This window comes from Lonchura striata, chromosome 11 (genome assembly GCF_046129695.1).
Source record: "Lonchura striata isolate bLonStr1 chromosome 11, bLonStr1.mat, whole genome shotgun sequence".
Lineage (NCBI taxonomy): Eukaryota > Metazoa > Chordata > Aves > Passeriformes > Estrildidae > Lonchura > Lonchura striata.
The window spans coordinates 10647055-10674008 of record NC_134613.1 but is presented as its reverse complement, the minus strand read 5'-3'; the positions used below and the strand labels follow the sequence as shown (position 1 = coordinate 10674008).

The following is a 26954-nucleotide window of genomic DNA, read 5'->3' as shown; positions in this document are numbered from 1 at the left end:
TTTCATCAAGTCTATTTATTAATGCATTTCAAGTTTCAAAAAACCTTACATATCTTTGCACAATACTTTATTTTTTGCATTTTTTAGTAAAAATTTCCAAAGTGAACAAAAAAAGAGACTGTATAAAACACAGTGGACATGAAATCGACAGTAGTATTTCTGTTTCATTGTCTTGAACTTCCTTTCGGCTTTACCACATCTTGACTTGCAGTGGAGAGTTCAGTGCACATTTCTGTTTTCAAAAAACATTTAACTTAGACTCAAAATAAAATAGGGCAGCATTTGTCTGCCAAAATCCTACCACAGGATAACATTACAGGCAAAAAATTTACATGTTCCAAAGTCTACCACACTCAAGAAGTTACTAAGAACTCTTGCTGAATAAAAGTCACCATTTTAGAAATGCAAACCCACTTCCAATCTTTGCACAGTCTTAAAACAAATGTATTTAAAATGACTTAAAAGCAACTACATACACTTCTAACTAGTTAAGATCATTTAGAATTATTTATATAGTCTATTGGACTTGGGGTTTCATGTACAAAATTTGTCTCTAAACCATGTACAAAAAGCTGTATTTTGAAAAAGTTACCACATACTGTACAAGTTTACAAGGAAGAGATCCCATTATATTCTGTAACATTTTTGGCCTTGCTGGCTTGCGTCACATTATGAGAATGATTGTGTAAACCTTATACTCTTAAAAAACAAAACAAAGAAAAAAGAAACAAACAAAGGAAGCCTGTCCAACCCTTAGTAAATTTTCTCCTAAGCAAAGCCAGGAAAATTATAGCCATTTGCATCTCTAATTAGCTTGGTGCTTTTGGAAAACAAGCAATAAATACATCACAAGCTTAAACATTTTGTAATGCCCCCTTTCATCTCCTGCATAGCAGTAAGCACCTTAAGACATCTTTTATTCATCTTCAAAAATGCCAATTATTTACATTTGTAATAAAAACTCTGGAATGGGACATTGTGCTGTTGAACTTCACTACTGGTATAAATGTGGGAAAATTGGTAGTCCTAACTACAGTTCTAACTCTGCCACAGTAGCCAGGCAAGTCACTCTACTTTAGTGGTTATCAATCAACAGTATCATGCTGAAAAGTTATCCAAACACCTGATAAATTAAAATAGAAAATAAAAAACTACAGCTTTTTTTTCTTTCCACATCTCTTAGAACATGAACTTGATTACCAAACTGTAAGAATATCTGAACAGCCCAAATAAAGTGGTTGCAATTTTTAAAACAAGTTGAATAACAGGCAAAATTTTCTAATAAAGCATGGAAATATTTGATCTAACTATTCATTATTTCACTGAATAATCAGACAAATTAAAAATATTTACGCTGAGCTACAAGGAAGACACATAAAACATTTTTGAAACATTCTGACATTTGCAAAGTTTGCAGAACACCTGTTAAATCTGTCTAAGACCATCCAGGCTTGTATGCTGTATCTTAACAGCTGTTGGATGAAGATGAAATGAGTGCTTGAAACAACTTTGATAATGATAAAAGTGTGATTGGATTCAAAATTGCTGTGTAAAGCATCACAGGACCCTTGACCACTACACACCATCATCCTCTGTTATCCTGAGTATGTCAATTAAACAGTAATTTCTTCATTAATAGCGGAAAAGTTTTATAATACAAAGAAACATCCATATTGCAATTCTCTTGTTTACAATTGCACACAAGTACGGGTGTACGTTAGAAATACATGTCTGCATATAACAATGTATATACATTGACAAGTAATGTCTCCAATGCTGAGGTGGTCTAGCTTCCTAGCCTTGTCTGGCAGTTGAAAAATAGATCTTCCTCTCAATTCTTGAGTAAAGTTTTACTACAGCCATATTTGCCTGCAAGTGAAGAAAATGCAGCAATGAAGAGCACAGGAGGGGGAAAGAATCATGATATGCTAGGACTTTGTGCCACTAAATTAAAAATATTCAAGGAAAACACTTTTCTTCTTTTTGAGCTGGAAGATTCATTAAAAATTAACCACTTCCACTTGTTTTGAGGGCATATCATGCTTTTTTTTTTCCTCTTCAATTTTTGAGAGTTAGAGTGGGGACAATGACTTATCAGGTTTTCTTTGGAGTGAGTTTTCCCATTGTAGGCACTAGGAAGAACCAAGGCAAAAAGCTGCAGTCAGCGTCTCATATGTCCCATCTGATAACTCTCTCGGGGCCTTTGCCGCTGTGGGGGCTGAGTGGTTTGTGGTGGTCTCCTCCTTTTTAAAGTGCCTGTTTCAAAGAAAAGTAGCCATTATTAAAATTAATTTTTAAAAAACTCAAGTTATTTCCAGAAGAGTTGCCCTGCCCATGCAAATTAAATACAACTATTTTTTTTTTTTTAGACCTGCAAAGTTTTAACTAGATGAGTAACTGCACCAAGGACATACAGAATACATTTCAGTATCTCAACAGCACTTCCTTAAACAGGCCAATTCTTACAAAAGGTAGCATGGGATAGGAAATAAAAGGAACTCTGATGCTGGAAAAAGTATTTAAAAGCTTTCTTTTGACATGCATATTATGTTATAGGAAAATAAGACAAGAATTAGATTTTCATTAATTGTTTCAGTGGCATTAATTCCATTTGTAGTTTCACAATGCCAGCCTAAGAACTGTAGGCTGAAACACCTGAAATTTCTCTTTAGAACTAAACAGCTGAGGAGAAACATATCTCTATAATTAGCTGCATTACTCACCTGGAAGTGGTTTATGAGGAGGCAACTTTGGATTACTGCTTGGAGTATGAACACTGCATATCTTAATGAAGCCAGCCATTAACATGATCAATGCAATTCCCATAAGCAACACTGCCCACCAATAAGCCTAAAAAACAAAACCACAACAAAAAGATTGTGTAGGGGCTGGCACGCATGCACAAGAGACAGAGGACATTGAATATGGCTTTCCACTGTGTTTTTGAAGTCATCAAAAAGTTTCTGAAACATCACCAAGAATATCCAGCCAAAAATTTGAAAAAAATGTCCCCAGAGTTCTTCCACAGAAAAGCCCCAATACTTCCATTCTAGTATCAGAAGGGTACTTCACAGAAGATACACTCCAGCAGAGCTGTATAAGCCTAAAATAATCAACAGCTTGCACAGAATTGCCTATGCAGCTCTCCAAGGGTGTTTCACTCTAGCTCCTCTTACAGTATATTATTATTAAAGTGACATCTAGCACAATAAAAATTATGAATGCTAAAGATCAAAATATTGAGTTCCTTGAAAGAAGTCAGAGCATTCAAATATGAAGAGTCAAAACATGAAAAAACAGTAAATTAAAAACGTGAATGAATAGAGGTATTAACAGATCCTACTTATTTGTTTGTTTCCATTCCCTTTAATCTAGAAAACTTATTTGTTGCACACCGGGGGCTCACAGAAAATCTAGTGAAACAAGGGCTAATTATACTTTGAAGAATGCTGAAGCTGTCTGCATATTAACACTTATCAACTGTGAATATTGATTACCAAGAACATTTCATATTAGACTTGTAATAGAAAAATATACTTACCACAATCCATTCTGCAATATTTTCATATAGTTCTGGATTAAAAATTGCTTTCTTTAGTCTAGCTAGAGGGCCATCAGCATCTACTAGCCGACACCTCATAAACACATCACAGTAGCCTTTGAAATCATTACAGGGAGATCCAGGTTGCAAAGTAATGGTTTCAAGGTGGAAATATTCCTGCCATCGGCTCGAGCCTGTGCTTGCACAAGTAGCAGGGTCCACTGAAAAGTGAATACAAATGAATCAAACCATTATTGTATTAAAAAATCCATGCATGAATACCCAACCTAGTGTTTAATAGTTCAAAATGCTTTTCTAATAATCTGTAAAAATGCACAATGTATTGTTTCTTTCCTACACAGTACAATGCAATGTCTGTCTGAAATTACATTTGAACAAAATGTTCTCAAAGGTAACAAAACCTCAAGTACAAACACCATGAGCAGATTCCTCAGACCCCTCCCCAGCTATTTACACTTATGATTCAGGTGAATCTTACTTTTTCTCATGCAGCAGACATGGCACAGTTCTCTGTCATCCTTGCCATCTGAACTAGCACAGGTACATTCCTCCAAGCCGTGCTTCTCACAGATAGAGCCAGCACATTGCTGTGGGAGACAAAAGCACAGCAACACAAAAATCAATTTCACTCTAACCATACTGACATTAGGAGAGATATTAACATTTAATATCTGAAAGCATAATTATAGCTCTAAAGATGCTTATCAATAAATCAACTGCTTCAATTTTTTTTCTAAAGTCTATAAACAAAAAATTATTACAGTTATTCAATGTCAATATTTTGGCATATTTTCTAGTTTTTTAAAAGGTGATTTAACCATTTTATTTTTTAACACAGGTTATTTTATAACCTGAGAGTACCTTGGAAAACACCCACAGCACCACAGTTCACACTGGAACATGACTACTCAAAATCATGGTTAGAAAAACAAATCTAACACAAGTATACACAAATATCTCTTGGAAAATAATAAAAATTAATGGCAGAAAAGATACTGTATTTAATTTCACTTCGTGAGGATCCTTCAAACTCCAAGTTCAGTTTATTTATAATTTTGTTTCAAAATCAGTACCTATATGAAAACAATTCCTCTATCTTTAAGATAGCTATAAATTAGCTGAAAAATATTACAAGCAGCACTTGATTAAAATCCTGGACTGTGGAAAACAAGCAAAACAAGTTACAGGTCTTAAAGAGGATGATTTTTGCTTGTGTTTGCTTCCAAGCAAACGAAGATCAATTTATAAGAGACTTCCCATCCATATTGCATGGCATCTGCCATGCTCTCTTTAGCCCAGGAAACTAATGGCAGTTCAGAATCATTCTAATTCCATATGCTTGCATATCAGTGCTATATGTACGTGTTTGGAGAAATTGTGTATTGCCAATAAACCAAATTCAACCTCTACTGACAGACTATCCAGTTTTCTAAGGCAACAAAATTATTGACCAAGACTGAAGAAAAGTGAAAAGGTGGCACTAGTAAATAAAACACCTTCATAATCCTGATTTTTACAAAAAACTTTTAAGTGTAACTTTCTCAGACAGTACTGCTATCTTGGAATTTATTACCTACTTTTTAATCCTTGGTGTACTTTCACTGTTATTTTGACTGACACCAATAAATCAAACATCTATACAGAAAAAGAGACTGAGCTTGCGCTCCTGTGCAGTAAGTACAGAAACAGTACCAATTCACAATACAGTGCCCTGCAATAAACCACATTAGCAGTTACATAAGACTAAAAACCATACCCCCTTTATGCAAACTTGTGTGTTCCTGTTGCACACTGTGAAGTTCTCTTTGGGTTCAGATATTGGGCAGAGAGCACTGACACCATTACACATTCCTTCCTTAGCACAGTCAGAATCGTTCCGACACTTATCTGTCCTCGATTTGAAATCGCACTGGGCAGTGCAACATGGGCCTTGGCTGGGGCTGCAAACAAGCACAGATTGTGGGTGCCAAGAAAAAGCATGAACCATTCCAAACAAACTATTCACCCTGAAACCTGCTCAAGCACTCCAACTTCTGATTTGTCCTAATCAAATGTGACTTGAAAATAATTTTCCCCATAGCATAATTACGCTTATGTACTTCTCACTCACTGTATAGAGCATTTTAAACAAAATCAGTACTTTTGTAAAAATGCAGGTAAGCTGATTCAGATTCTGGAATCCCCATTAAAGTTCCCACTAAATGCCCAAAATTCAAGTGTAGTGTAACACATGCACAATACCTGCAGTTTTTGCCTGGTCTTAACTTGCATTTTTTATCTTCTGGTTGATTTGCATCATAACAGCAGTCATCTTTACACTGGTCACTGTATCCACAATCACACTGTTCTCCTTGTTCAACCAGTCCATTACCACAGATGGGCTGCCCAGACTCTGAAAAATGCCAGTATATTTATGTACAAAGCAGTACAAAGAATATGCAAATATTTATAAACCTCAACAAGCATCCAGCTTGAAAGAGTCAAGCTGGACTTGAGACTAGGGCTCAAGTCAACTTGCATTACTGCTCAACACCCAGCTTAGTCATTCCCACAATTCATAGCATTTAAAGCCTCTGAGTAAAAGGTTTTGGCTGATAAGAGTGGGAGTGTAAGAACCAGCTTTCTGCTCAGTCTCCCAGGGAGCTGCATCCTTTTCTGCACTCCTTTAACAGTCAGAGGACCTTGAGGCAAATGCTGCTGGTACTGGGGTGAGCTACTCCAAATCCAAACCTACTGAATATATGTGCAAACCTATGTGAGCACAAGCTCTCAAAATTTGTGAGAGCTCATATATCAGACTCCAGAAAGAAAAACTCATGCAAAATTCTTTTTCCTGTCTAAATAGGATTTTTCTGCAGTTTAATATGTGCTCCTTACCTCTAGTCCTTTCACAATGAGCATGACTGAAACCAGTCTGACCCTATTTGTTTACTACATTCCTTCAGGCATTTACAAAGACAGAGAAGAGCCTCCCCCAACCTTCTCTACTCCAAACTAAACAGACTCTCTTGAACTCTCCTCATATGTCAGATGCTCCCATCTCTTAATAACCCTTATGGCCCTTTGCTGGACTGACTTCAGTATGTCCTGCTGCTTCTATGCTGGCCAGCCCAGAACTTGACAGAGTACTGGAGATCTCAAATTCAATTATTTACTTGCAGAATCTTTCAGTAAATTTTAAAACATAAGATAAATAAAAATAAATAATTTTAAATTAAGCATTGCAGTAATATTTTAGTTACTCAGCTTTCAGGAGTATTAAATACATACCAACAAAACAATTATTTCTCTTTTTCTCAAGAACTTGGCTTATATTCCGAATGCTACAGATAGAGAACTTATTGTTGTTAAGTTTGTCCCCAGACGTAGCTCTTGCATACATGATATAATTGCCATTTTCCTTCTGTCCCAAGTTCTTGGACTCTCCAGGAGTGCACTCCATTCCAGAATCATGCTGCAAAACAAATATTTTACAATGATCTCAATCATAGCAGGTGCAAAAGTAACCTGGGATTTGGTAGCCTTAACACAGAATAAATAAAATAAAAATAAACCACCATCTTACACTCAGGTTTCTTGCAATACAAAAACTATATGAAAACCCAAGGTTTGATTTTGTGTTCTCTTTGTTCCATTGTTGTTTTTGTTTCCCCCAAGAAAACAGCAGCAAGTATCTAATTTCTCAAGTTTCATCTTATATGCATTCTTGGTAATTTACCCCCATGTGCATGTCCTGGAATGAATACTGACTTGGACAAGCTGCCACCTCCTAAAAAGAGTGGCTTTATGATCACAAAAGGGTAATCGGCATTCTGTGGAATAAAAGTAGGAGGAGTTAACAGAAACCACAGTTCATTCTTCTTGTTTGCTTTGAGGGGGGTAAAAAGAGAACTTCAAAACAGAGCAGGAGTCTGTCAGCCAGGGACTACATCTACAATATTCAGCATGAGGAATGAAATGCATTACATTGGCAAAACAAAGTCTCATGCTTTCAAGCTTACCACAAACATCCCTGAATGTCTGTGAAACAGTTCTCCTCAAAACCATTCTTCTTAGCATCCTAATTCCCTCCACTATTTTCTTAGATAAACTTTTAAGTATAAATCATCTAGCAAACATGAGCCACTTGCTGAATAAAATGTCATCTTAATCAATTTTGCAGTGCTTCTTCTTCCTCTCCAGGATAAAGTACAATGCATTTAACAAGGTGCATGTGACCCTACTCCTCATAAAGACAGGGAAGTATTTAGGGAGCAACAATAATGTATCTTTGTAAGGGATTGAACTAATATAAGTAATCAATTCACAAAATGCACCGTTGCACCAGTGTTGTCAAATACTCATGAAAGGGCTCAGCTGCCATCCCTTTGTTTGTATGCAATGTATGTGCGTATGTGCCCATGGAGTCATGATTCTGCTGTCCCTGTTTATAAGCAGTAAAACTCCATTTGTAAATCCCCCCCTGTGAATGGCTGAGAGTGAGTTAACAGATCACCAGTAATACTTACAGGGGAGCCAAAGTTATGCCCAACCTCATGTGCAAAAGTAATGTGAGAAACCTTGGGGGGCACGTGAGAGCCATAGTTCTGCACAGTGATGATTCCAGTGTTCAGAGACTTCTTCTTACCATCTGAATACAATTTGCTTTTCTCACATATTCCACCAGAGCTCCCTACATTCACACAAAAGTACAAGTCACACATTTAGGGAAAGAAGTGTTGTGTTACTTGTCCATTGACATCCAGAGCAACAAACAGGTTTACAGACTAAGAGCTCTCTATAATTAATATGAACACAACCTTGAAGGTAGATTAGATTTATTCACACAAATGCTCTCAACACAGATTGGATAAATTCACACAGGAAGTCAGCTGGTTTAGAATAGCTTTTGAGAGCTATTTTGAGTACTCCCTGAATAGATGAGCCCTTATTTCATCATACCTGTACAAGACTAGCAGGGTGCAATGTCCAACAGAAGCAGCCTCAATCTACAACTTATTTGGATTTCACCAAGTGAAAAAGTACAAGGTAAATGTGGAGATCCTCTCTCACAGCAAGAGCATTATATATAAAATGTCATTGTCAGAATAAGTACATATATATATATGTATCTCATTGTCAGAAAAAAAAACCCTAAAGCTGAAAATGCTTTTGATGTGTTGGCTAATGAGACCTGTTCAGAAGGTTGGCAGTCAAGTGCATCATACTTCCTGTTTGGAAAATTCCCAAAATTTTGACTTTAATTTCACCAAATTTTTCCATAACTTGAGTTTCTAGTGAATAATGTTCCAAAATCCAGCTATTCTACTGCTAATGTAAATGGTGTCTAAAGACATTTTCCTTTCTCAAGTAGAATTTTGTTTTAGTGACATATCCCATTTAATCTATGTCAGTGTGTGTGTTAAAGATGACAATCTCAAAGATCATAGCTTTTCTCAATTAAATTTAGTTTTGAAAGCAGTGTTTGTGGATTGCACATAGCAATTCATCCTGTCCTCACTCAGTGTATACACTAAAACAGTTATCACAGACCCAATTTCTCATTTCTATTCACCTTCTGGGCATTACATTTCCTGTGGTTCTTCCACAGTCACTAAGGTTAGTCCACACAGGTGCCTCTAACATACCAACTGAAGTCATGGGTCTGTTGATCTCTTACCCCTTATATGAACACTTTCATGTTTCTTCTACCATTATTCAATTCTTTTAAAGTTCTCAATAATGTTTTCATTAAAGTCATACTGATTAAGATTTTTTTTTTTTTACATCAAAGGATATACTTTAGACCCAAAATACACAACTAGACTAAAACTAATGAGAAGCAGTTAAAGAAGAGTCATGCAGTAATTATTCTCTTATCTCCCAGAACAAGATCTCATTGATTAAAAAAAAAAAAAATTCTTTCAATACTACCTAGAAAACCTAAAGGTTCTGCAGTGCAGTTCTCATAGTTGTAAGCTCTGTTTATATAAAGCAGATACTTGTTCCACCTGTCACTTTACATGTCACTCACACCTACCCTAAATAAAAAGCAATTCCAAGTAATATCACCTTTGTATAACAAAATAAATGTGTTTTTCTTTACTGTTCATATGCTGCTTATCAGAAATACATAAAGATTAACTGAAGTGGTACAATATACTAAAAATAAAATTACACCATACCGAACCAAAACTGTCAAAAGCTAGATTTTTGTGTATTCGCTGTCAGTTTAAAAGGTGGTTTCTACATTTTTTCTAGTGCCTACCTACAGTACTTTATCTCATAGCACTGAAGGCTTGTGTAGAATTACCTGAAGGGGCTCCAACCCAAGCCAGACCAAGGACTCCATCATCAAAATCACGGTCTGTAAACACATAGGCCAAGCAATAATCATCATGGTTCTGTTCCGAGTTCAGTTCCAGAAACTTTTCCACACCAATGTTAGGAAATCTAAAGGGATTGGAAGAGTCCTTCTCATCGACAGTTGTATTAATCTAAAAGTAAATTGAAACCAATGGTAAGACAGGATTCATTTCCACTTGCACATGACAGCTAAGAAGCTCACTGTTGTCAGTACCTTGCTATGTCACCTAGTTAAAGATGTTGTTTAAAACTTAAAAGCCTTGATTGTAAATTACCACCCCAACATTTGGAAAATGAAGCGTAACAATAAATGAAGAATTGCATTTGTGTAGTAAATCCCCATTCTCCTATTTCCTTCTATTTTTTTTTCCATCAGTCTCCAAAAATTTGTATTTATCCTCCTAAATTAGCACTTTTACAAGGAAGTCCCAACATAGATAGCCATTCTCTATTTTAGTATTAAGTTATTGGAGAATAGCAATAGTTTATTCACCACAGAATAATGGTGCTGAAACAAAGTAAGTTGATTCCTGTAGAAAAACTGACCACAGCTTAATAACATCAGTAGTGGGCTTTTGATAATAATCACTAAAACCAAATAAAATAAATGGTTTAGGGCACCATTTATTGCAGAGACACTTCTGCTAAAGAACTGTTATAAAACAGTACATGGGTACAAGTCAACAGCAACAGCAGATTTGAAGAATAGACCTCCAAGCAGCATCAGTGAAGCTGAAAGCATTTCCAACCCAACTTACTCGGATTCGTTTCACCATGAAGCTGATGTTACGGATCCCTGAAAAATCTGTTGACTGGTAAATGGTGTCAATTGCTTTAACATGGCTGGAAATCTGTTGAAAACAAAAGCAGCTACAGTTCAGAGATCCACTACACTACAGCTTACCTTAACAGCAATAGCTGCAATGCCTACACTCCTACAATATGTGATACTGTGCTGTAGGAACTTCTAACAGGCCTTTTGAATTACATCATGACCCACAATGGAAATAAATCACTACCTGCATCATCACTATGCCAGACACCACAAAAGGATTTTGCCATTTGATTTTTTAAAAACGTATAATTCTATCAACTTTCAGGTACCTGTTTGCAATATTCCCTTAATCACTGCTTTGTATTCAAAGCACTGTAATTCTTTCTTGGAGAAAAAAATTTACTTGTTACAGATTTATTCTTTAATTTCCGAGAGAATACAGATATGGAAAAACTAATAATTTACCTTTTGTAAGAGCACACAGAAAAGCTAACTCACTAAAAAGCTAAAAGGTGACTGAAAGGTAACTTCAGATCTTTGAAAAATGTTACTTGAATTGCCTACGTACAGTGTGATAAATAAATAGTAAAATTCAGACCTGCAATGGCACTGAAACTTCAGACTTCAGCAGAAGTATGTTAACATGCTAGCTGTATTTTTAACAAATTATCACCAAAACCATTAAATCATATCAACCCTTTTCCCAGTTAATAGTATATTGACAAATGAAACACATCTGCCTTTAGCTGCCACTGCTTTTTTTACCATCCACTATATTAGACACTACAGGAATAGATGTCAGCATTATCAGCTCACGGTGTTTTGAGCTAGAATTTCAAAGGGAAGCCTATGTAAGTGTTAGAACAGAGGCAGGCAGGCTGTCAAACAGGACTGAACTCTTCAGGAAATACAATTTTTCTGAGTAAGAAGTGAAAACAGTCAGACTGCAAGTCCTGCTCAGAGGTGCTAAACACACCACAGCTGCCATTAAAGGAGGCACATGCGCCCAGGACTTGTCACAGAAACAGCATCTTTTTAGCAAAACAAAAAATGTTGTTTCAATTATGCCAAGACCACTTTAAAGAAGGAAACAAGCCATTATACAGTAATTAAGCAAAAAGAAAAGTTACATGAAATTTATCAGGACTACCCAAAGTAAAAGCAGGTAATTGAAAACAGAGGGACTGGAAATACCTGTGCAATCACAGCTTCTCTGGTTCCATAATGCTTGTAGAATAAATGATCAGTCTGGATATACAGCTGGCATGTGTTTTTTTCAGCCTGAGTGGCACGCTTTTTTCTCAAAAGCTGTGGATCATCCTTCTTAGGCTCTTCAACAGGTTTCTACACATGCACAGGAAAGAAATACATTAATTTTTTTAGTTCCACCTGCTGCACTAGATTGCCTAAAAATAACAATGGTTCTAAACATACTCCACTAACACAAACAGGTTTTCATTATTTTTCTTTAATTTGCAAAGTTTCATGAATCTTGAATTAGGTACATTATGCTCAGTTTTCAAATACTTGGAATGTAATCTTAGCAAAAGCTCTTGCTGCACTTCATTTTACATTCAAAAGGCAGTCAACATTATATAGATGTTTCTTCATTTATGTGATCTTTGGAATTTTTCTTCTTTATAATCCTTTTCTAAGATAAACAGTTGGTTAGGAAAAAATCAGCACTGGTTGGACTTAGCTGGTGTTAGGGAAGGTGCAGTTATTTCAAACTGTAATTACCTTAGTCAGCTACCCCAGCAAACAGAAATGTTTAAGTACTTCAGCATGGAACAAATGGGGCACTGAACAAGAAGCTAAAGGAACACCAAGTGTTCCTGAGTGGTATCTGATAGGGGTGCATTAAGTTTTAGCTTCCATATTTTCCAGATTCTGTACTGTATTAGTATGTAACTCTGAACTTCATATAAAGTGTCAGCAAGTTCTCTTCACAGTTTAGTCAGACAAAACCCAAAAAGTGGAAACAACAGTGAATTGAGGAGGGCAATTGAGGAGAGGATGGGACTTTATAACCTGAAGCTGTAATTGGACAATTAACCCCAATATGGAAATGGACCAAAACTTATAAAAGTGTGAAAACTCGTGACTCAGAGTCCATCCTGGGTAGAGCCGCAGCCAGGCTCTTTGTACTGCCCAAGGTACATCCTTCAAAGGCCTTTTAACAAATCCCTACTTTATTCCTCTAACACTGTCTAGCCACTGTTGCAGGTAGCCCCTCAAGGCATCAGTAGCATGTTTGCCTTACAGCATTCACTGGCTGATGGCCCTCTCTCACCAAGAAGTTTTACAAGCACATTTTTGGAAAAGCATGTTATTGTTACCAATGCTGAAAAGTGCATTAATGTTGACAATTTCTGGAGTCACAACATAAATAAACTAAGTTGCTGATGCTATTTAACAGGCCATATTGCATAGTTTTCTGAGTATATATTTAGCTGACACCACAAAATTATGCCAAGACTTGGAACAGCTCAGAACACAGCTAAGTCTAAAAGAAACTCAGTAATTTGCTGCTGGAAAAAAAGTATTTTGTGACATGTGGTGCAAACCTGAGTGCAACCCACTGTGGGACTCCACCAGGTACACAGGTTCCTGCCACAGGAAACTTACCTCTCACAGCAGCCAATCTGCAACATGCTGTAACCCCCACAAGCTTACAGGGTTGTTAGGAAGACCCTCCCACCAATATCACTTTTCCACTGAAAGCACTCATATCCCAAGTGTGTTATATTAACATAACTTGAAAATCTAGAAGTTATTACTCTTTAGAACCAATGTATTACTTGGAGATCAAGGGATCTTGAAACTCTTCCTTCTCAATTGCAAGAAAGTATATTCCTCATTTCAAGCTTGATTTCCACATCCATCTAAAATTCTAACTAAATTGAAAAATTTGAGATCACTTAGGATTCATTAAGACTGTAAGTAGCACATCTGGGCTACAGAAGCAATAAGAAAAAGAATTTAGAAAAAATATGTTAAAAAGAAACCTCCAGCAATACTTTTAAGTATCTCACAATGTGGAGGGATGATAGCTCACCAAAAATAAAAGAGACAACATACAAGAAATAGGAAGTTAACACACTAAGTACTGAACAACATAATCCATCAGCCTTTGTTGTACCTCAGTTGTTGGTTCTTCTACACCAGTCATCTGGTACTTCTGCATTCTTTCAAATACTGAATGATCTGCACAACCTCCTTGTGGTCCATATTTATGTGGATATTCTAAAAAGAGGAAGGCCAGGTTGAGTTTTCAAATTCCAAGTACAAGTTCAAAATATGGCTGCATCAGTGCAACTTACTCAGTTGGTGTCCAATATTTTGCATGTGGTTTGAGGGAAGCAGCGGAAGATGCAAGGTCTATGCAGCTTTTTTTCATTAAGCATTCTACTAAGACATTCTTAGTTTTACAAACAGAACAAAACTGACATTTGCTTTTTAACATTATTTTCTCAGGCAGCACAAGAAAACATGATGAGCAGTGCCTAACATAAGAACAAGAGCTTTTATTCACACATCTGTACACACTTCAGCTAAAAGCAGCCTTCAAAATATGACATCACAATGGAAAATTATTAGATATCAAGTATACTGAAGACTGCTTGGGTAAGAGAAGGTTTTTATGCCACTTGGTAAACAAACTAAGAAACCTTGCCAACATTCTTACAGGATGTTATTATTTTATTCATCTTCCACTGATTCTTTTAAAGTTTTCACATTATGCTACTTCACTACCAAGACATAAGAAGGGAAATGCTAATGGATAGAACCATGGTTTAGTTAACCACTACATGTTAGTTAAAAATGCTGGAGATCCAAACCAGTGAGAAAATTCACAAGCACCTCTTTAACAAGGCCAACTCTTGCAACAGCTGCCAGTGCAGACCTCATTGTACAAGGGAATGTGTTTCAGACACGTGCTTAGCTTTTACTGTCAGTACCTATTGCAGATTTGTAACCTGTGTTTGCAATAGCTCCCTCTGGAGATGAGAAATACTGAATACTTCCCCTTTGATTGCTTTGCAGGTTCAACCCCATCATAAATTGGTGCCCAGGTAAGAAATAATAGCATACAGGTTATGGTAGCCACAGATTTGAATACTTAACAAGTCAGTTTCTGTAGGGCAAACCACAGTTTCAGCACCATCTCAACAGAGTGCCACTTTTGTCAGAAATGTACAAACTTTACCAAGGTTTGCTGTGTTCTGGGATTTGTTGGTTGATTAATTTATCTTTTTAGTTTTGTTTGGTGGGTTGTTTGGGTTTTTTTTAAGAGTGAAGATCCAAATTCAAAGGGTAAAAGAACAGCTATGTAAGAGTAGAATTGTAAAGCCTAGGCACCAAGGACCTGATGCCCACGTTCTATTCACATTCTATTGAACCTGATGCCCACATTCTGTGCATTTCAGGTGATTTTGCCCTGGACTAGAGCTCTAGTCTGGGCTGTGGAATGAAAGTGTGGCAGCATAGTAGATGTATTCCTTTGGGGTATGGGCTCTGTATGGTTTCATCTGACAACTGCCATTATTAATCTTTGACTCTTAAGGCTGTTTCTTACAGTCATACTGCATGATACTGCTGAACTATTTCAATATACAGCTTACCTTATAAGTTTATTTAATTACTTTTTACATACTGGTTTCCCTCATTTCAATTTCCACCACCACACAAATACCATTTTTGAACTGCTCTCTCATCACATTCCTCCCAACACAATTAGCCCTAGCACAGTGCCAGAAGAATGGAGAGAAAAAGATAAACTTGCTTTTACTGCAAGTCACCTCACACAATTTTCTCCAGCATGGTATTGGAACATTGAATTTGCTACAACCAAAATTAAATAGCACCACTCTGTTGAAGTCACCTTCTACTTTTGGGAGCCTGTGTACTATCACTAGATTGGAGTTATGAGCAAAGGACTGTAGATATGATCTTTCCCTTCTCCATCTCCACCACCCCTCCTTCCTCCCACTATAGTATAAAAAGTTCTACCGTATTTAGTCTAATGCAAATTTTCATTACTTACAACCTGACTTCACACCACCAACAGCTTATCTCTGCAACAAGAGCAGGTTACCCTGGGGCAGGAGCAATGGCCCATCCTGTTTTTCCCCCTGACACTGCCCCTGCAGAAAACCAATGTACCCTGAAACTCTTGCAGGAGCCCCACTCTGAAGCATTATGACAACTGGCAGAACAGTACTGGAAATAAATGTGCTCAGTTTATTACACAAAATGATCTCTCTTTTCTATCTTGTTTCCCAAAGATGTTAGGAAATCCCTTAACACATTTTTTATACTGACTGCCTGCAATTCAGATATTTCTCACTTCAGAAGTAATAATCTAGTAAGGAATACTTTAAAGCCTTGACAGTTAAAATTACAAAAAAATGAACACAAAACAGTCTGCAACAGCAATTGCCAAGATTTTGCATGTGCTGGAAAAGACAAATCCCCCAGAGGCAGATTTGAAACCACCCTGCTAATCACAGAGACAGGTAATACAGGATAGTTCACTTTGGAACCATTTCTAACTTCCAGGGGAAGCTGCATATGAAGATTTATTTGCTAAATGCTGAACTGCCCCCAGACTGTGAAGGCACCGTTCCCTTGTCATCTTGAGACTTCCTGATTTCCATCATCCCCTGCAGCAGTTCCAGTCTGAAATATCTGAAGCTAAGCAAGAACTACATGGTGCCAGATGACTTGGCCAGTTTTGACCCACAAGACACAGGTCTGGTCCATGCTCTTGTGAAGCTTTTCAATGCTCTGAGATGTGCCAGCTTTCTGTGCAGCCTTCTGCCAGCTCTTTGGGACCAAGAGCTTCTTAGACTATCCACACCACAACCCTGAGAAGCCAAAAGGAAAAAACCTGCTTTCACCATGAAATGATTGCTTACAGTGAATGCAGAGTTAAGAAAACAAAAGACTGTTTTCCATCAGAGCTATTGTAGTAGAGGTTAATAACAGGTTCAATCTTCTAACTAGAAAAAATCATTAGGCAAAAAAATCCCCAACTTTTTCTTTTCCAGTACTGTCCACTTTCAGGTTTTGTACATCCTGGCAGAATGTTAAGAAATAATAAAGAGTAGAAAAAAAGTAACAATCTAAAAACGACCTGCAAAATCTTAAAATTGCATACCTTCTGACTACAATGTCTTATTCTAACTAGATGGCAGATAATTTTTAATGATATATACTTCAGATATAAAAAATATTTTTTTCCTTTCAAGAAGATGCACTACTACCTTCCACAAAGACATTCCTGAATACTTGGTTTTTCTTCTTCTAATTATTTCTTTTCTTCTATTATTTCTTCTTCTAATTAATACTATGATCTGTTAAGCATTTAGGCTAACCACTTAATAATTACAGAATTTAGGCATCTTGGGCAAGGATGACATCAAACATCCATTAAAATTATGAAAGCTCAATTCTTTAACAGCCATAGAAATCTGCCCAATACTAGCAAAAGCAATAATGGCAGAATAAAACTCAAATGTAAACAAATACAAAAAAAAAAAAAAATCCTTATTACAGATTTAATTTGCAGCACTCTGTGATGCTGTGCTCCCATAACAACTGTCATCACAATGTGATGAAAAAGAAACCAGGCTCTCATTAATAACACAGTTTGCAATGGTCAGCCTATTCAGCAGATAGGGCTTTGCAAAATTACAAACCACTTCACTTTCTGTTCTCAGTTGTATGCCCCTTCCAAGATCATAAAGACAATTAAGTGGCCATGTTAATTTTCTGGAATGTCAACAGGATTTTCCTGTATACTGTTGATCTGAAGAAATACTGATTTTGTATTTTATAGCATTAACTCAGGGATACACTTGAAGTGTATGATTTAGCTATGATTTAAATAAAGTAAATATATCCTCATTCTTAAAGAAATTTTTCTTAAATATCTCAATGTAAACAGCAATTTGCATCTTTCTAACTGTAAATTATAAAACAGTTTATCAAGACTGGTTTAGGAACTAAAATCATTCAACTTGTGTTTCAAGTCCTGAATAGAAGGCTGCCTTCCACTGGTCACCAGATCCACTGTAACAGACAAAAGCTGCCTTATAAAGTTGACAATATAATCCCCATTTACAAAACAACTTTTGTTTAACTACTGAAAAAGAACTCATTGAGATGCTAATCATATGTTGCATTGTGGTTTCTGAAAAGCACTAAAAAGCATATTGTTTCAAAAGGCTGAACCATGGGTGACCAAAAAATACCCAAATTAAAGCAAAGATGACTTTTTACCTCAGTTTCTCCCGAGTCAGAAATGTGATAATTTTTGTTGCTTTTGTCCTGCATAAGACAGTAGTGGTCTGACTCTATTTCATGAGAGCTAGCTTCGGATTAGAGCAGTAACAACAAATTAACAACAAATCTACTACAAAGCTGAGCTTTCCTGAGTTGTTGAGGTTTTTTTGGCGCTGCAGTTCAATGCAAAAATAGGTCTCGTGAAAGACAAAAATAATGTAGCTTCAAACACACTCTTCAGAAAGAGACAGAAGCAGTTGTATGCTCCAGGTATTTTAGACAACAGAAATCCTAGAGGCATCTATGATCCTAATGACCAAAGTGATACAATCAGAACACAGGCACATCAGACTGCACTGGCAGCAACCAACAGGAGTGATGTGTTTTTAAATAGTGCTGCTTAGACTTTGCTCCAGGATGGGCTATTTTCAATCCTGCTGAGCAAGCAGCAACGTTCACTCACTTGGCAACTTGGAAGCCATACTGTACTGCTGCTTTAATGTGTCTCACCAGAATAGATTTAGACCATCTCCTCTGATAATCTGATTTTGTTTCTAATTAATGGTTTTGATGCACTAGATTCAAGAGGAAAAATGACGTAACCCATACCAATACCACATATTAATACCTAAATAATTTGCATACCCTGCTCCCATTCACTTTAGAAGACATTAGTAAGAACCAATTTCAACATTACTTTTTCCAGTTCCCAAAACAATCCATTTACTCTTCTGACAGAGATCACTCCTACAAAACAGCAATAGTAACTTTCATAAAATCAATTTATCTGCTTCTTTAAGGCACAGTGCTATTTCTGTCAGTATTCGATAACAGTGAAGCGTATTTTTAGCCACTCACTATTTACAGCATAAGGAACTGGGACATGAGACAATCTTCTTGCTTGTCTCAACCTTTGAAAACTGGGCACATCACTGCCTTATGTCTCTTACTTTCCTCCTCCCCCTCTTTTCAACAAAAGGGTTAGTTAATAAAGCCCTTTATGAAGCTGACAGTGACTTATTTACACAAAGTCCTACATAAGTAGAAGTCCAACACTCCCACTATCAAGCAGTGAACTGAACTGTTCAGTGAGACCTCTAAGATGCAACACAAAACTTAGAAGTATGTGTGAATTATTCACAGAAATGTTATGAAATATGTATCTTAAGTTCCACACCCAACTTTTATACTTTTTTTTATTACTTATCCCTCACTATTTTCCTGGTACAGCGGCAAAGCCAGTAATACTCCAACTGCAGCTCACAGGGAAAAACTGCCTTCTCCCCTTTGAACTGACTTCCCCCCAGCTGAACTGACCAGCAATGCTCTGTAGAGATGAAAATGAAGCTCATGCTGCAGCTCTGAGAATCAAAAAAATCTAATGTTAACCCATACAATTATTCTTAAGTATGAGTCTTGTAAGTACCAGGAAAATATACACTTAGTCAGAAAACAAATACTGTTCACAAATCCAGTAAATGCTTTCGTTCACAAGCTCTTTAAAATTATGGAAATTTTATTTGCTTTTGGGTTAGTAATCATATTTACAGAATGAGATAACAGGAACGACAAACATATTTGCTAGCTCACAGCAATTTTAATATACTCAGAGACAGCACACATACTGCCATTGAAAGTAAAGTACAAAAAAATCACCTAAATTTGCTGTGTTTTTAGTGGAGAAAGATCACTTCACTGCATTCACCCAAGAGAAGTAATCAAGGAGAGCAATATGCAATAACCCTGTTTTTTTCACTGGCTTATAGCACCAAGAAAATTATAATATACAAAGTCAAATCACAATCAGAAATTTTCCTCATCTAACTTCCTATTCTTTGACATTTCTTTTCACAATGTAGTCTCATTATAACATACTTTGAAAATGGTTTATACATATATCATTATCAGAGTGGTTCAAGTAATTTCTAGTGATTTAATCCAAGCCTCCTCATCCAGTTCCAAATGATATTTCAACCTCAAGTCTTCGAGGGTTTGCACAGTGGCCTGACAGAACATGTTTTTAAATGAAGTTGTGGTTTAAATTGATTTTTAAGCAAGACTGACATCCTGAAGTTAGCTAGAAAGACACTTTGTTAGCTTCAATAACCAGAAGTTAGTCTTAAACGAATGCCTCTAACATTTATCTTTGATACCTCCTTGATCCTTGAAGGATTCAAATTTGGAACCGTAACTTTCAAGGCAGTACTTCTGAGGTTCAATATACCTTAAGCATCAAACAAAACTGATTTGTTTTACATCTGAAGACTGATCATACATAAATAGACAGGTAAAACACAGGAGAACTCTGGTGCATCAGTTCTCAAGACATAGAAGTATTTCATGGTACTTTTTCATCCTTCTGAGTATTTGCAACTGAAGCTAGATTTCTGGGGCTATTCCTGTCAAATTTAAGTACTATCCTCTGTACCCTTCCATCAGCTATTGTGTAAAATGGGACATACTGGGTGCCACCACCTCTTCTCTAGAGATCTCTGAAGGCACATGTGAGAGACACATGCAGGGGAAGCTTTTATTTCACATAAACGTCACCCTCATGAGATATAGGTAATCACTGAGTGACTTGAACTTTAATTATCTTTTCTTTTCCAGAACACATGGAAGAACAATCAGTATAGATCATTTTAAGAATGTATTTTTCAAAGAAACATATATCCATTGGGTAGGAAATGTACTGATTGCACACTTAAGCCTGACTGCTAAGGATTTCTTCAAATGGCAGAATAAAGACTGACTTTGGTCAGCCATAAATCTCTCTCACACCTTAACTGTATATGAATCATTTGAGGACAGCATGATTTACAGTGTCATACAGAAGCCAAAGTCTCATTTGATGCTGACAAATGGCATGCAGGTTTTGACATTTAATAAAAAAAATATTTCATCTGTAGCACAAAATGAAAGTACTCACTGATATCATCTTCATGATAAATGACAGAATGGAATGGTAGGTTTCTGTCCTTAATGTATCTCTCTGCTGGCTCAATATAAAAGGTCCCACTGTGAGTTTGGATGAATCCTTCAAATTTTCCATCAATAACAGACCCATGAGTAAAACTTCCCTGCTCACCTGTTAAGGGACAAAGTGTATTAGCTTTTTTATACCCTTCAAAACTCCTTTTTAAGGCTAAGATTATCCATCACTAAGACAGTTACAGCAAAATCACAATCACAATCATGCTGAACTTTCAGCAGCTTCCCAATCAGGTGCATAAATGAAATGTTTAAAATCATATAATGAAGAATTCAGCTCTGTATTTTAAAGCTGGTACATACACAGCATGTAGTTCTACAATCAAATCCTGTCCTTATACATCTGGTCATACAATTAGAAATAATAAACAATAAAATCAGAGCATATACACAACTTTGAAAGAAGGGCTTTCCTTTCAATTGAGGACTTCCCAATATTCAAGACATCAATTTTTCTCTTCAAGCATCCTCTTAAAACTCTAGCTAGGTTTAAACCTGGCATAGAATGTATTTTAAACAGTCATAATCAGGAAAAGTACAACTGTCAAAGTTTAATCACTGACTCTACAACATGCAGCATCCCAACAGCCTTTCCCATATAAAGGATGAAAGATTACTCTGCTAAAACAATACTTATATACTCTTGCATTGAGGAAAATTCAGAATCACACTATCAAAAAGCCTTCTGACCTACTCAAAATAACTGGTAAATTGGTCTGCCTAGATGCATATGAAACCCTGTGTTTATTACTTTTCAAAGTTGAAAATGCTCACTTCAAGACTGCAGAAAATGGCTTACAAAGACGTTCAGGAAAACCAAACAAACAGTACAAAGAGAGGCAGAGTAAATCTTAATCCATCTCTTCTTTCAATCTGCTTTTAATTCTGTAATTATTCTTAATTTTTAATCAATTTTATCTTTTGTATTTACTAAAATCAGATATATTACCCTTAATGATGGTAACTATATTCCTTTTACTCCTTTAAAATGAAAATGGCACCTGATTTCTTTTTTCTTCAATGTATACAACTTTTCTCTCTTTTTTTAAAATGCAGGCTTCTATGAAGAGTATTTTTATAACCAGATTTGAAATTCAAGTTCTATGGGTATGAAAATTATTAGATAAAATACTCATCTAAGTGTGACTCATATATAAAAGCAGTTGGGAGTTCAAATGTGTTAGATGCGTTATTAAAGTTTAACAATAATCTAATACTGATACTAATGTTCTCCATATACTATTAGAAAATTCCTGTTTAAAATTGCTGTAATTCCATCCATTTAAAAGTGTTATACTTACCATAAATGTGTCCAGTGTAAATATGGGAGGTATCATAATCAATTACTTGGTTTGATATTTCTACTTTAAAGTCATCACTAAAAAGAGATGTATCTCTCTTCATTCGAAGGTTGAATTGTCTAAAATGAGTAAAACAAGACAGTAAATTGGCACTGAGCTTCAGCTACAAGAGCATTAATAAAGTACTTCACAACTACATTTTTGTGAAAACGATTTGCCGACCTTGTAAAATTTATCTGTACAAAATGTTTTTACTGTACAAGAATTAGATCAGAGCCTAGAAGGATTTTTAAAGCAAGATTCTTTAGATGCTTTTAAAATAAGTGGCTAAGTTTATAAGATTTAAGCCAGAAAACACATTAGACTTAAACACACAATTCTAAAGTGTCGACTTGGTCTATACACTTGTTCCCAGTCCTTCAGAAGACACGCAAGTAGCTTAAGAAAAATGCAAGTATTTTACTTTACAGCACTGTGAAGCAGAACAGATAAAATCAGCTTTCACTTATTTTACTTTTATTGATGACACTTAAGATTTAAACAACATAAATGAAAGTAGGTGAGTTAATCAGTGTTTCAACTGAAACTCAAAAAATAATATGGGCAACAACATCTAATAAATAAACTGGTAGAGTTACATGAACAACTATGTAAATAGCTCTATTCATTAAATGATTGGTTTCAGAACATACTTCAATGCAAATCCTACTGCCAACCTTCATATGAAACAGCTTGCTTGAGGAGTTTCATTCAAGCAACATAACTGAAGTGTTTTAAATCACCTGACATTATACGAATTCACACCTGTGACAACCATTAGCTTGCTTCAGAATTTCATTTGGTATTCTCTTTAAATTTTGTATAAACATATGTGCAAATACAGATCACAAAGTTGTTGAAACTTCAACCATTCCAATTTTAGTCTTGATTTTCCTCCTATATTTTTCCTTCTCCGCACAATGATGTGATTGAAGGAATATTACAGCTATGTCACCAATTTGTTACACAAAAAGTAACACTGATAAGTTGAGTACTTTTGGATTTGAGTCTTCATCTAAAAACCATGACCATCAGAGCTGACCTTCAAAGCAAAAGTTAGTATCCTAGTATGCGACCAACAAAATAACCCAGGCGATTAAGATCCATAGTGTAAAGTTGATTAAATCTAGTTACTTTTTACTAATGAGCTGAAGCATACACAAAGTGTATCTCCAGTTTCCACCTGCACATTAAATATGATACCATAGTTATAAGTATTTTGAAACATTAAGATGCAAACTTCAAGATCAAAAGGTAGTCTTGCCTACATTTAAAACCTGGGAAGGGCTGTAGTGACTCATGTTGACTATTCTGTAACACAAACAGCATTTCACAATTAAACTATATTTATTATTACTGCCACAGTGTTAATAAAGCTTCAAAGCAAGTACTCTCCTCTGGCAATGTGTCACAGGTATCTACTACGAGGTTATGAAACTGAGATGTGTCTGGTAGATGGGAAGGTTAAACTTCTGCAATTCCCTGAGATTCAGGCTTTGTGCCAAGCCCAGCAGTGCTCCAACCACAGCTCCAGTAGAGATGTATTTTATGAGAAAGATCCTCCTGTTACAAAGGAAGGATCAGTTCCTGGCATCACTGAGACAAGAAATAAGAATTATTGTTCTTCTAGTTCATTTTTTCACTACCTCTGCCACAACAAGTCCTTTAAAGGCAACCCAGAGGTTCATGAGGAAGAGGAAATAACATGAACAAGCAACCCAGAGACACATGGTAGGACTGAATACCACAAGATTACCCAACAGGTTTTTTGAGGGTGGGGTGGCGGGCAGTGTGGAGACTTGAAGCCGCTTTATGTGGCCCTCCTGGGCAAAAGTAAAAAATGAACAGGTAGAAAGAAATTAAGACCAACACTGATGAGACTATGACAAACTTGATTTAAGTACTTGAAAAAGTTATACTCACTTTGGATGTAAAACACTGCTCAGGGTGTTATACAGATTTGAGCTCATTTTGAGCTTTCCTTGTGACTGAGTTGTCACACTCAAGGATGGATCAGACTCTCAGTGCATTTGAACTGAAGTGAAATGCAAAGAGATCCTGGATTCATTAGAATCTCTTCTCCCTTCTCTAGTATTTGATAGAAGACTTCTTATCTTTCCTCATGAAAAAAAGTTTTTTGGGAAAAAACCCCCACCCTGTATAGCACTTTTTTCAGAAGTGTATACACCATTTCTTTAAAATTACATTTTTTCTGGTTATATTCATGTATGTTGCAAATAAAACTGAGAAGTTGTCTTGGACACCCAACTGCATCAGCAATGTTGTGTGGCTTTGAAGTATTAATTCCCATTTATACTGGCAAAAACCCAGAGAGGGAAAAAACCCAGGACCTGATGTCAGCATGAAGCTGGTAACTTACCAAGCTTAGTTTAGTGTAACCCCAAGACCATGGATGGACAAGCCCCAGGCCTGATCTGTGCAGCCACCCAGGGTATCCTCAGCTGCTGCTCTCACCCTTACAAACCAGGAGGACAATTGTGGTGCAGTCATGGGTTACCCTTGGTGGCCCTCTAACCATGCTTTAGGGCCAGCCTTGAGTTCTGCCTACACATCCGACACTCCAGGGCTCGCTTTGGGGGGGAAAGAGGGGCTCAGTGGAGTTTAATGAAGTTGGGAATGGTTGTTCCTTCTGTGGGATACCCTTCCATCAACATGACCTGTATGTCACTTCAAAATGGACTGTAAGAAGTTCTATGTACCAAATTAAATGTTTCACTGGTTTAAGATTTAGGAAGCTTCTATTTATTTTCCTTTAATTTTTACCCTCTCCTTGCTTTCCACATTGCTACATAATAAACACTAAAGATTCTAACTCCTGTTGCTGATTATCTGTCTTTTAATAAAATTAGCTCTATCTGCAGGATTAGAGAACTATTACAAATACAAAAAAACTCAGCTGTGCTTCACACTAACAATTCTCTATTTCATTTCTTAAGTTAAACTATTAAATAACCTGATAATCTCTCAGCTATTTTTAAACAGGTCTTTTCTTAGTCATTCAAACATGCTTGATGAAAACAGGATAATCTGTATAAACTGTTCACCTTCTTAATAATGAACAACTGACAAATATTCCTTTACTTCTCCCCCACCAAAGGAAGGAAGAGACAACTTGGGACTGTGGGGAGGAAAAGGGCTGGGAAGAGTGGAGGAGTAAACAAGCATCTATTCATCTCTACTTCCAATAATTAACAACTTTAGCACACCATCAAACTTCAAACATAAATTCTACCTTGGCTTAAACCCAGTAACTTCATGATTCTTCTGAGGACGGGAGACTCCAGGGAAGTTAAATGAATCTGTCTTTATAATTACTGAATATGGTTTCTAAATTAGCCACAATGGAAGAAACAAAAAGCTTAAAATAAATCTTTTGACAATAACAATTTGCAATTTACAATGCACCAAATTCTTAGTGCAAACTAAGCTATTCCTTAGCCTGGCTACACACCAGGCAGAAAATTAAACTAATTTCAGAAAAATAATGCCTCTTTTATTAACACACTTTCTACCTCACAGAAGACCCTTCCCAGCAGTAGTGATGTCTAGAACAGAATTAAATCAATTAAGACCAAGTTTTGACCTTGCTTATTTGTTACTGCTTCTGTTTTCCACAGATCTGAAAACTGATACAGTAAGAGAACATTACTTAGTTGCTATATGGTTGCCCACTTGGTTGTAGACCAAATTTTGGTAAAACTTACAACTACACACACATATAAAATTATAACCTGCTTTGACAATAAACTACATCTTATATATTAATGGCAGTACCCAAAAGACTATCAAGAAGTACATTTTTATTTCTCTTTAGCTTACCTCAGAGAGACCATGTCCAATTTGCAAGTACACAGCAATTCAGTCATAATTAAAGAAAAAATTATAGCTAAGACCCAGTACTTTCCCATGGGCTCAAGTTATCCTAAGCTCTAATCAGAGCAAGTACTTGAAAAAAAAAAAAAAAAGCCATGTTTATATGCTACTAACATTTGGTAAAGGGCATATAAAGGCTTACATGCAAGAGTTAATGCAAAATATATTATTCTATTTCTTTTTAATATGAGTTACCTCCTAACATCAGTGATTTCACCACAATGCAATGTCCAATATGTTAGTTAGCTGGTACCAAGTCTGCAGACTTGCACACAACCAGCAGAAAAAGCTTTTATCTGGCATACAAAAATGGCACTTGGTGCTATCTATCCCTTTTCTGCCTTTCCTCCGTGAAATTGCTGTAACTGGTGACAGGCCAACAGAAGCATTAAGTGACCAGAGGAGGTTGTTGAGAAAAGAGAACGAGAAAAACAGAGATGGAGGAGTTACTCTACAGCTGAAAGTGGGTGGGGGAAGGAAACTGAAGGGGATGAGTTGACAGCAGTATGTAACATGACTTCAGTACAAGGAGAGTCCATTTTCAGGTTCACAGTCTTTTCTTCCCAGTAGGAACCAGAAAAATCCTTGCAGCGGTGGCTCCATCAGCCTCTTCACAAGCCAGCTTCTACAAAATACTGTTCTGCTTGAGGTGCAAGTCTTTTATCCTTACTTTTCCTACCTAAGAACTCAAAGACTCTTCTTGGAAAAATGGAAGCAGTGAGGGAGTGTCTATAAATGGACAGGGAGCTCAAAACTT

General features: G+C 36.4%; 1 protein-coding gene across 1 annotated transcript in view; it reads right to left on the bottom strand.

Annotated features, from left to right (window-relative positions):
- ADAM10 (ADAM metallopeptidase domain 10) overlaps positions 1 to 26954 on the bottom strand; it is a 42307-nt gene continuing 15353 nt past the window's right edge. The window contains exons 3-16 of the mRNA XM_021532052.2: positions 22265 to 22383; positions 20902 to 21060; positions 13825 to 13928; positions 11877 to 12026; positions 10666 to 10758; positions 9855 to 10038; positions 8071 to 8234; positions 6833 to 7016; positions 5804 to 5954; positions 5319 to 5502; positions 4041 to 4149; positions 3542 to 3762; positions 2724 to 2850; positions 1 to 2256 (exon numbers count right to left, since the gene is read on the bottom strand). Of these exons, the coding sequence (XP_021387727.1) occupies positions 2162 to 2256; positions 2724 to 2850; positions 3542 to 3762; positions 4041 to 4149; positions 5319 to 5502; positions 5804 to 5954; positions 6833 to 7016; positions 8071 to 8234; positions 9855 to 10038; positions 10666 to 10758; positions 11877 to 12026; positions 13825 to 13928; positions 20902 to 21060; positions 22265 to 22383 (2044 nt within the window). The 3' untranslated portion in view covers positions 1 to 2161. The remainder of the gene's footprint in view (positions 2257 to 2723; positions 2851 to 3541; positions 3763 to 4040; positions 4150 to 5318; positions 5503 to 5803; positions 5955 to 6832; positions 7017 to 8070; positions 8235 to 9854; positions 10039 to 10665; positions 10759 to 11876; positions 12027 to 13824; positions 13929 to 20901; positions 21061 to 22264; positions 22384 to 26954) is intronic.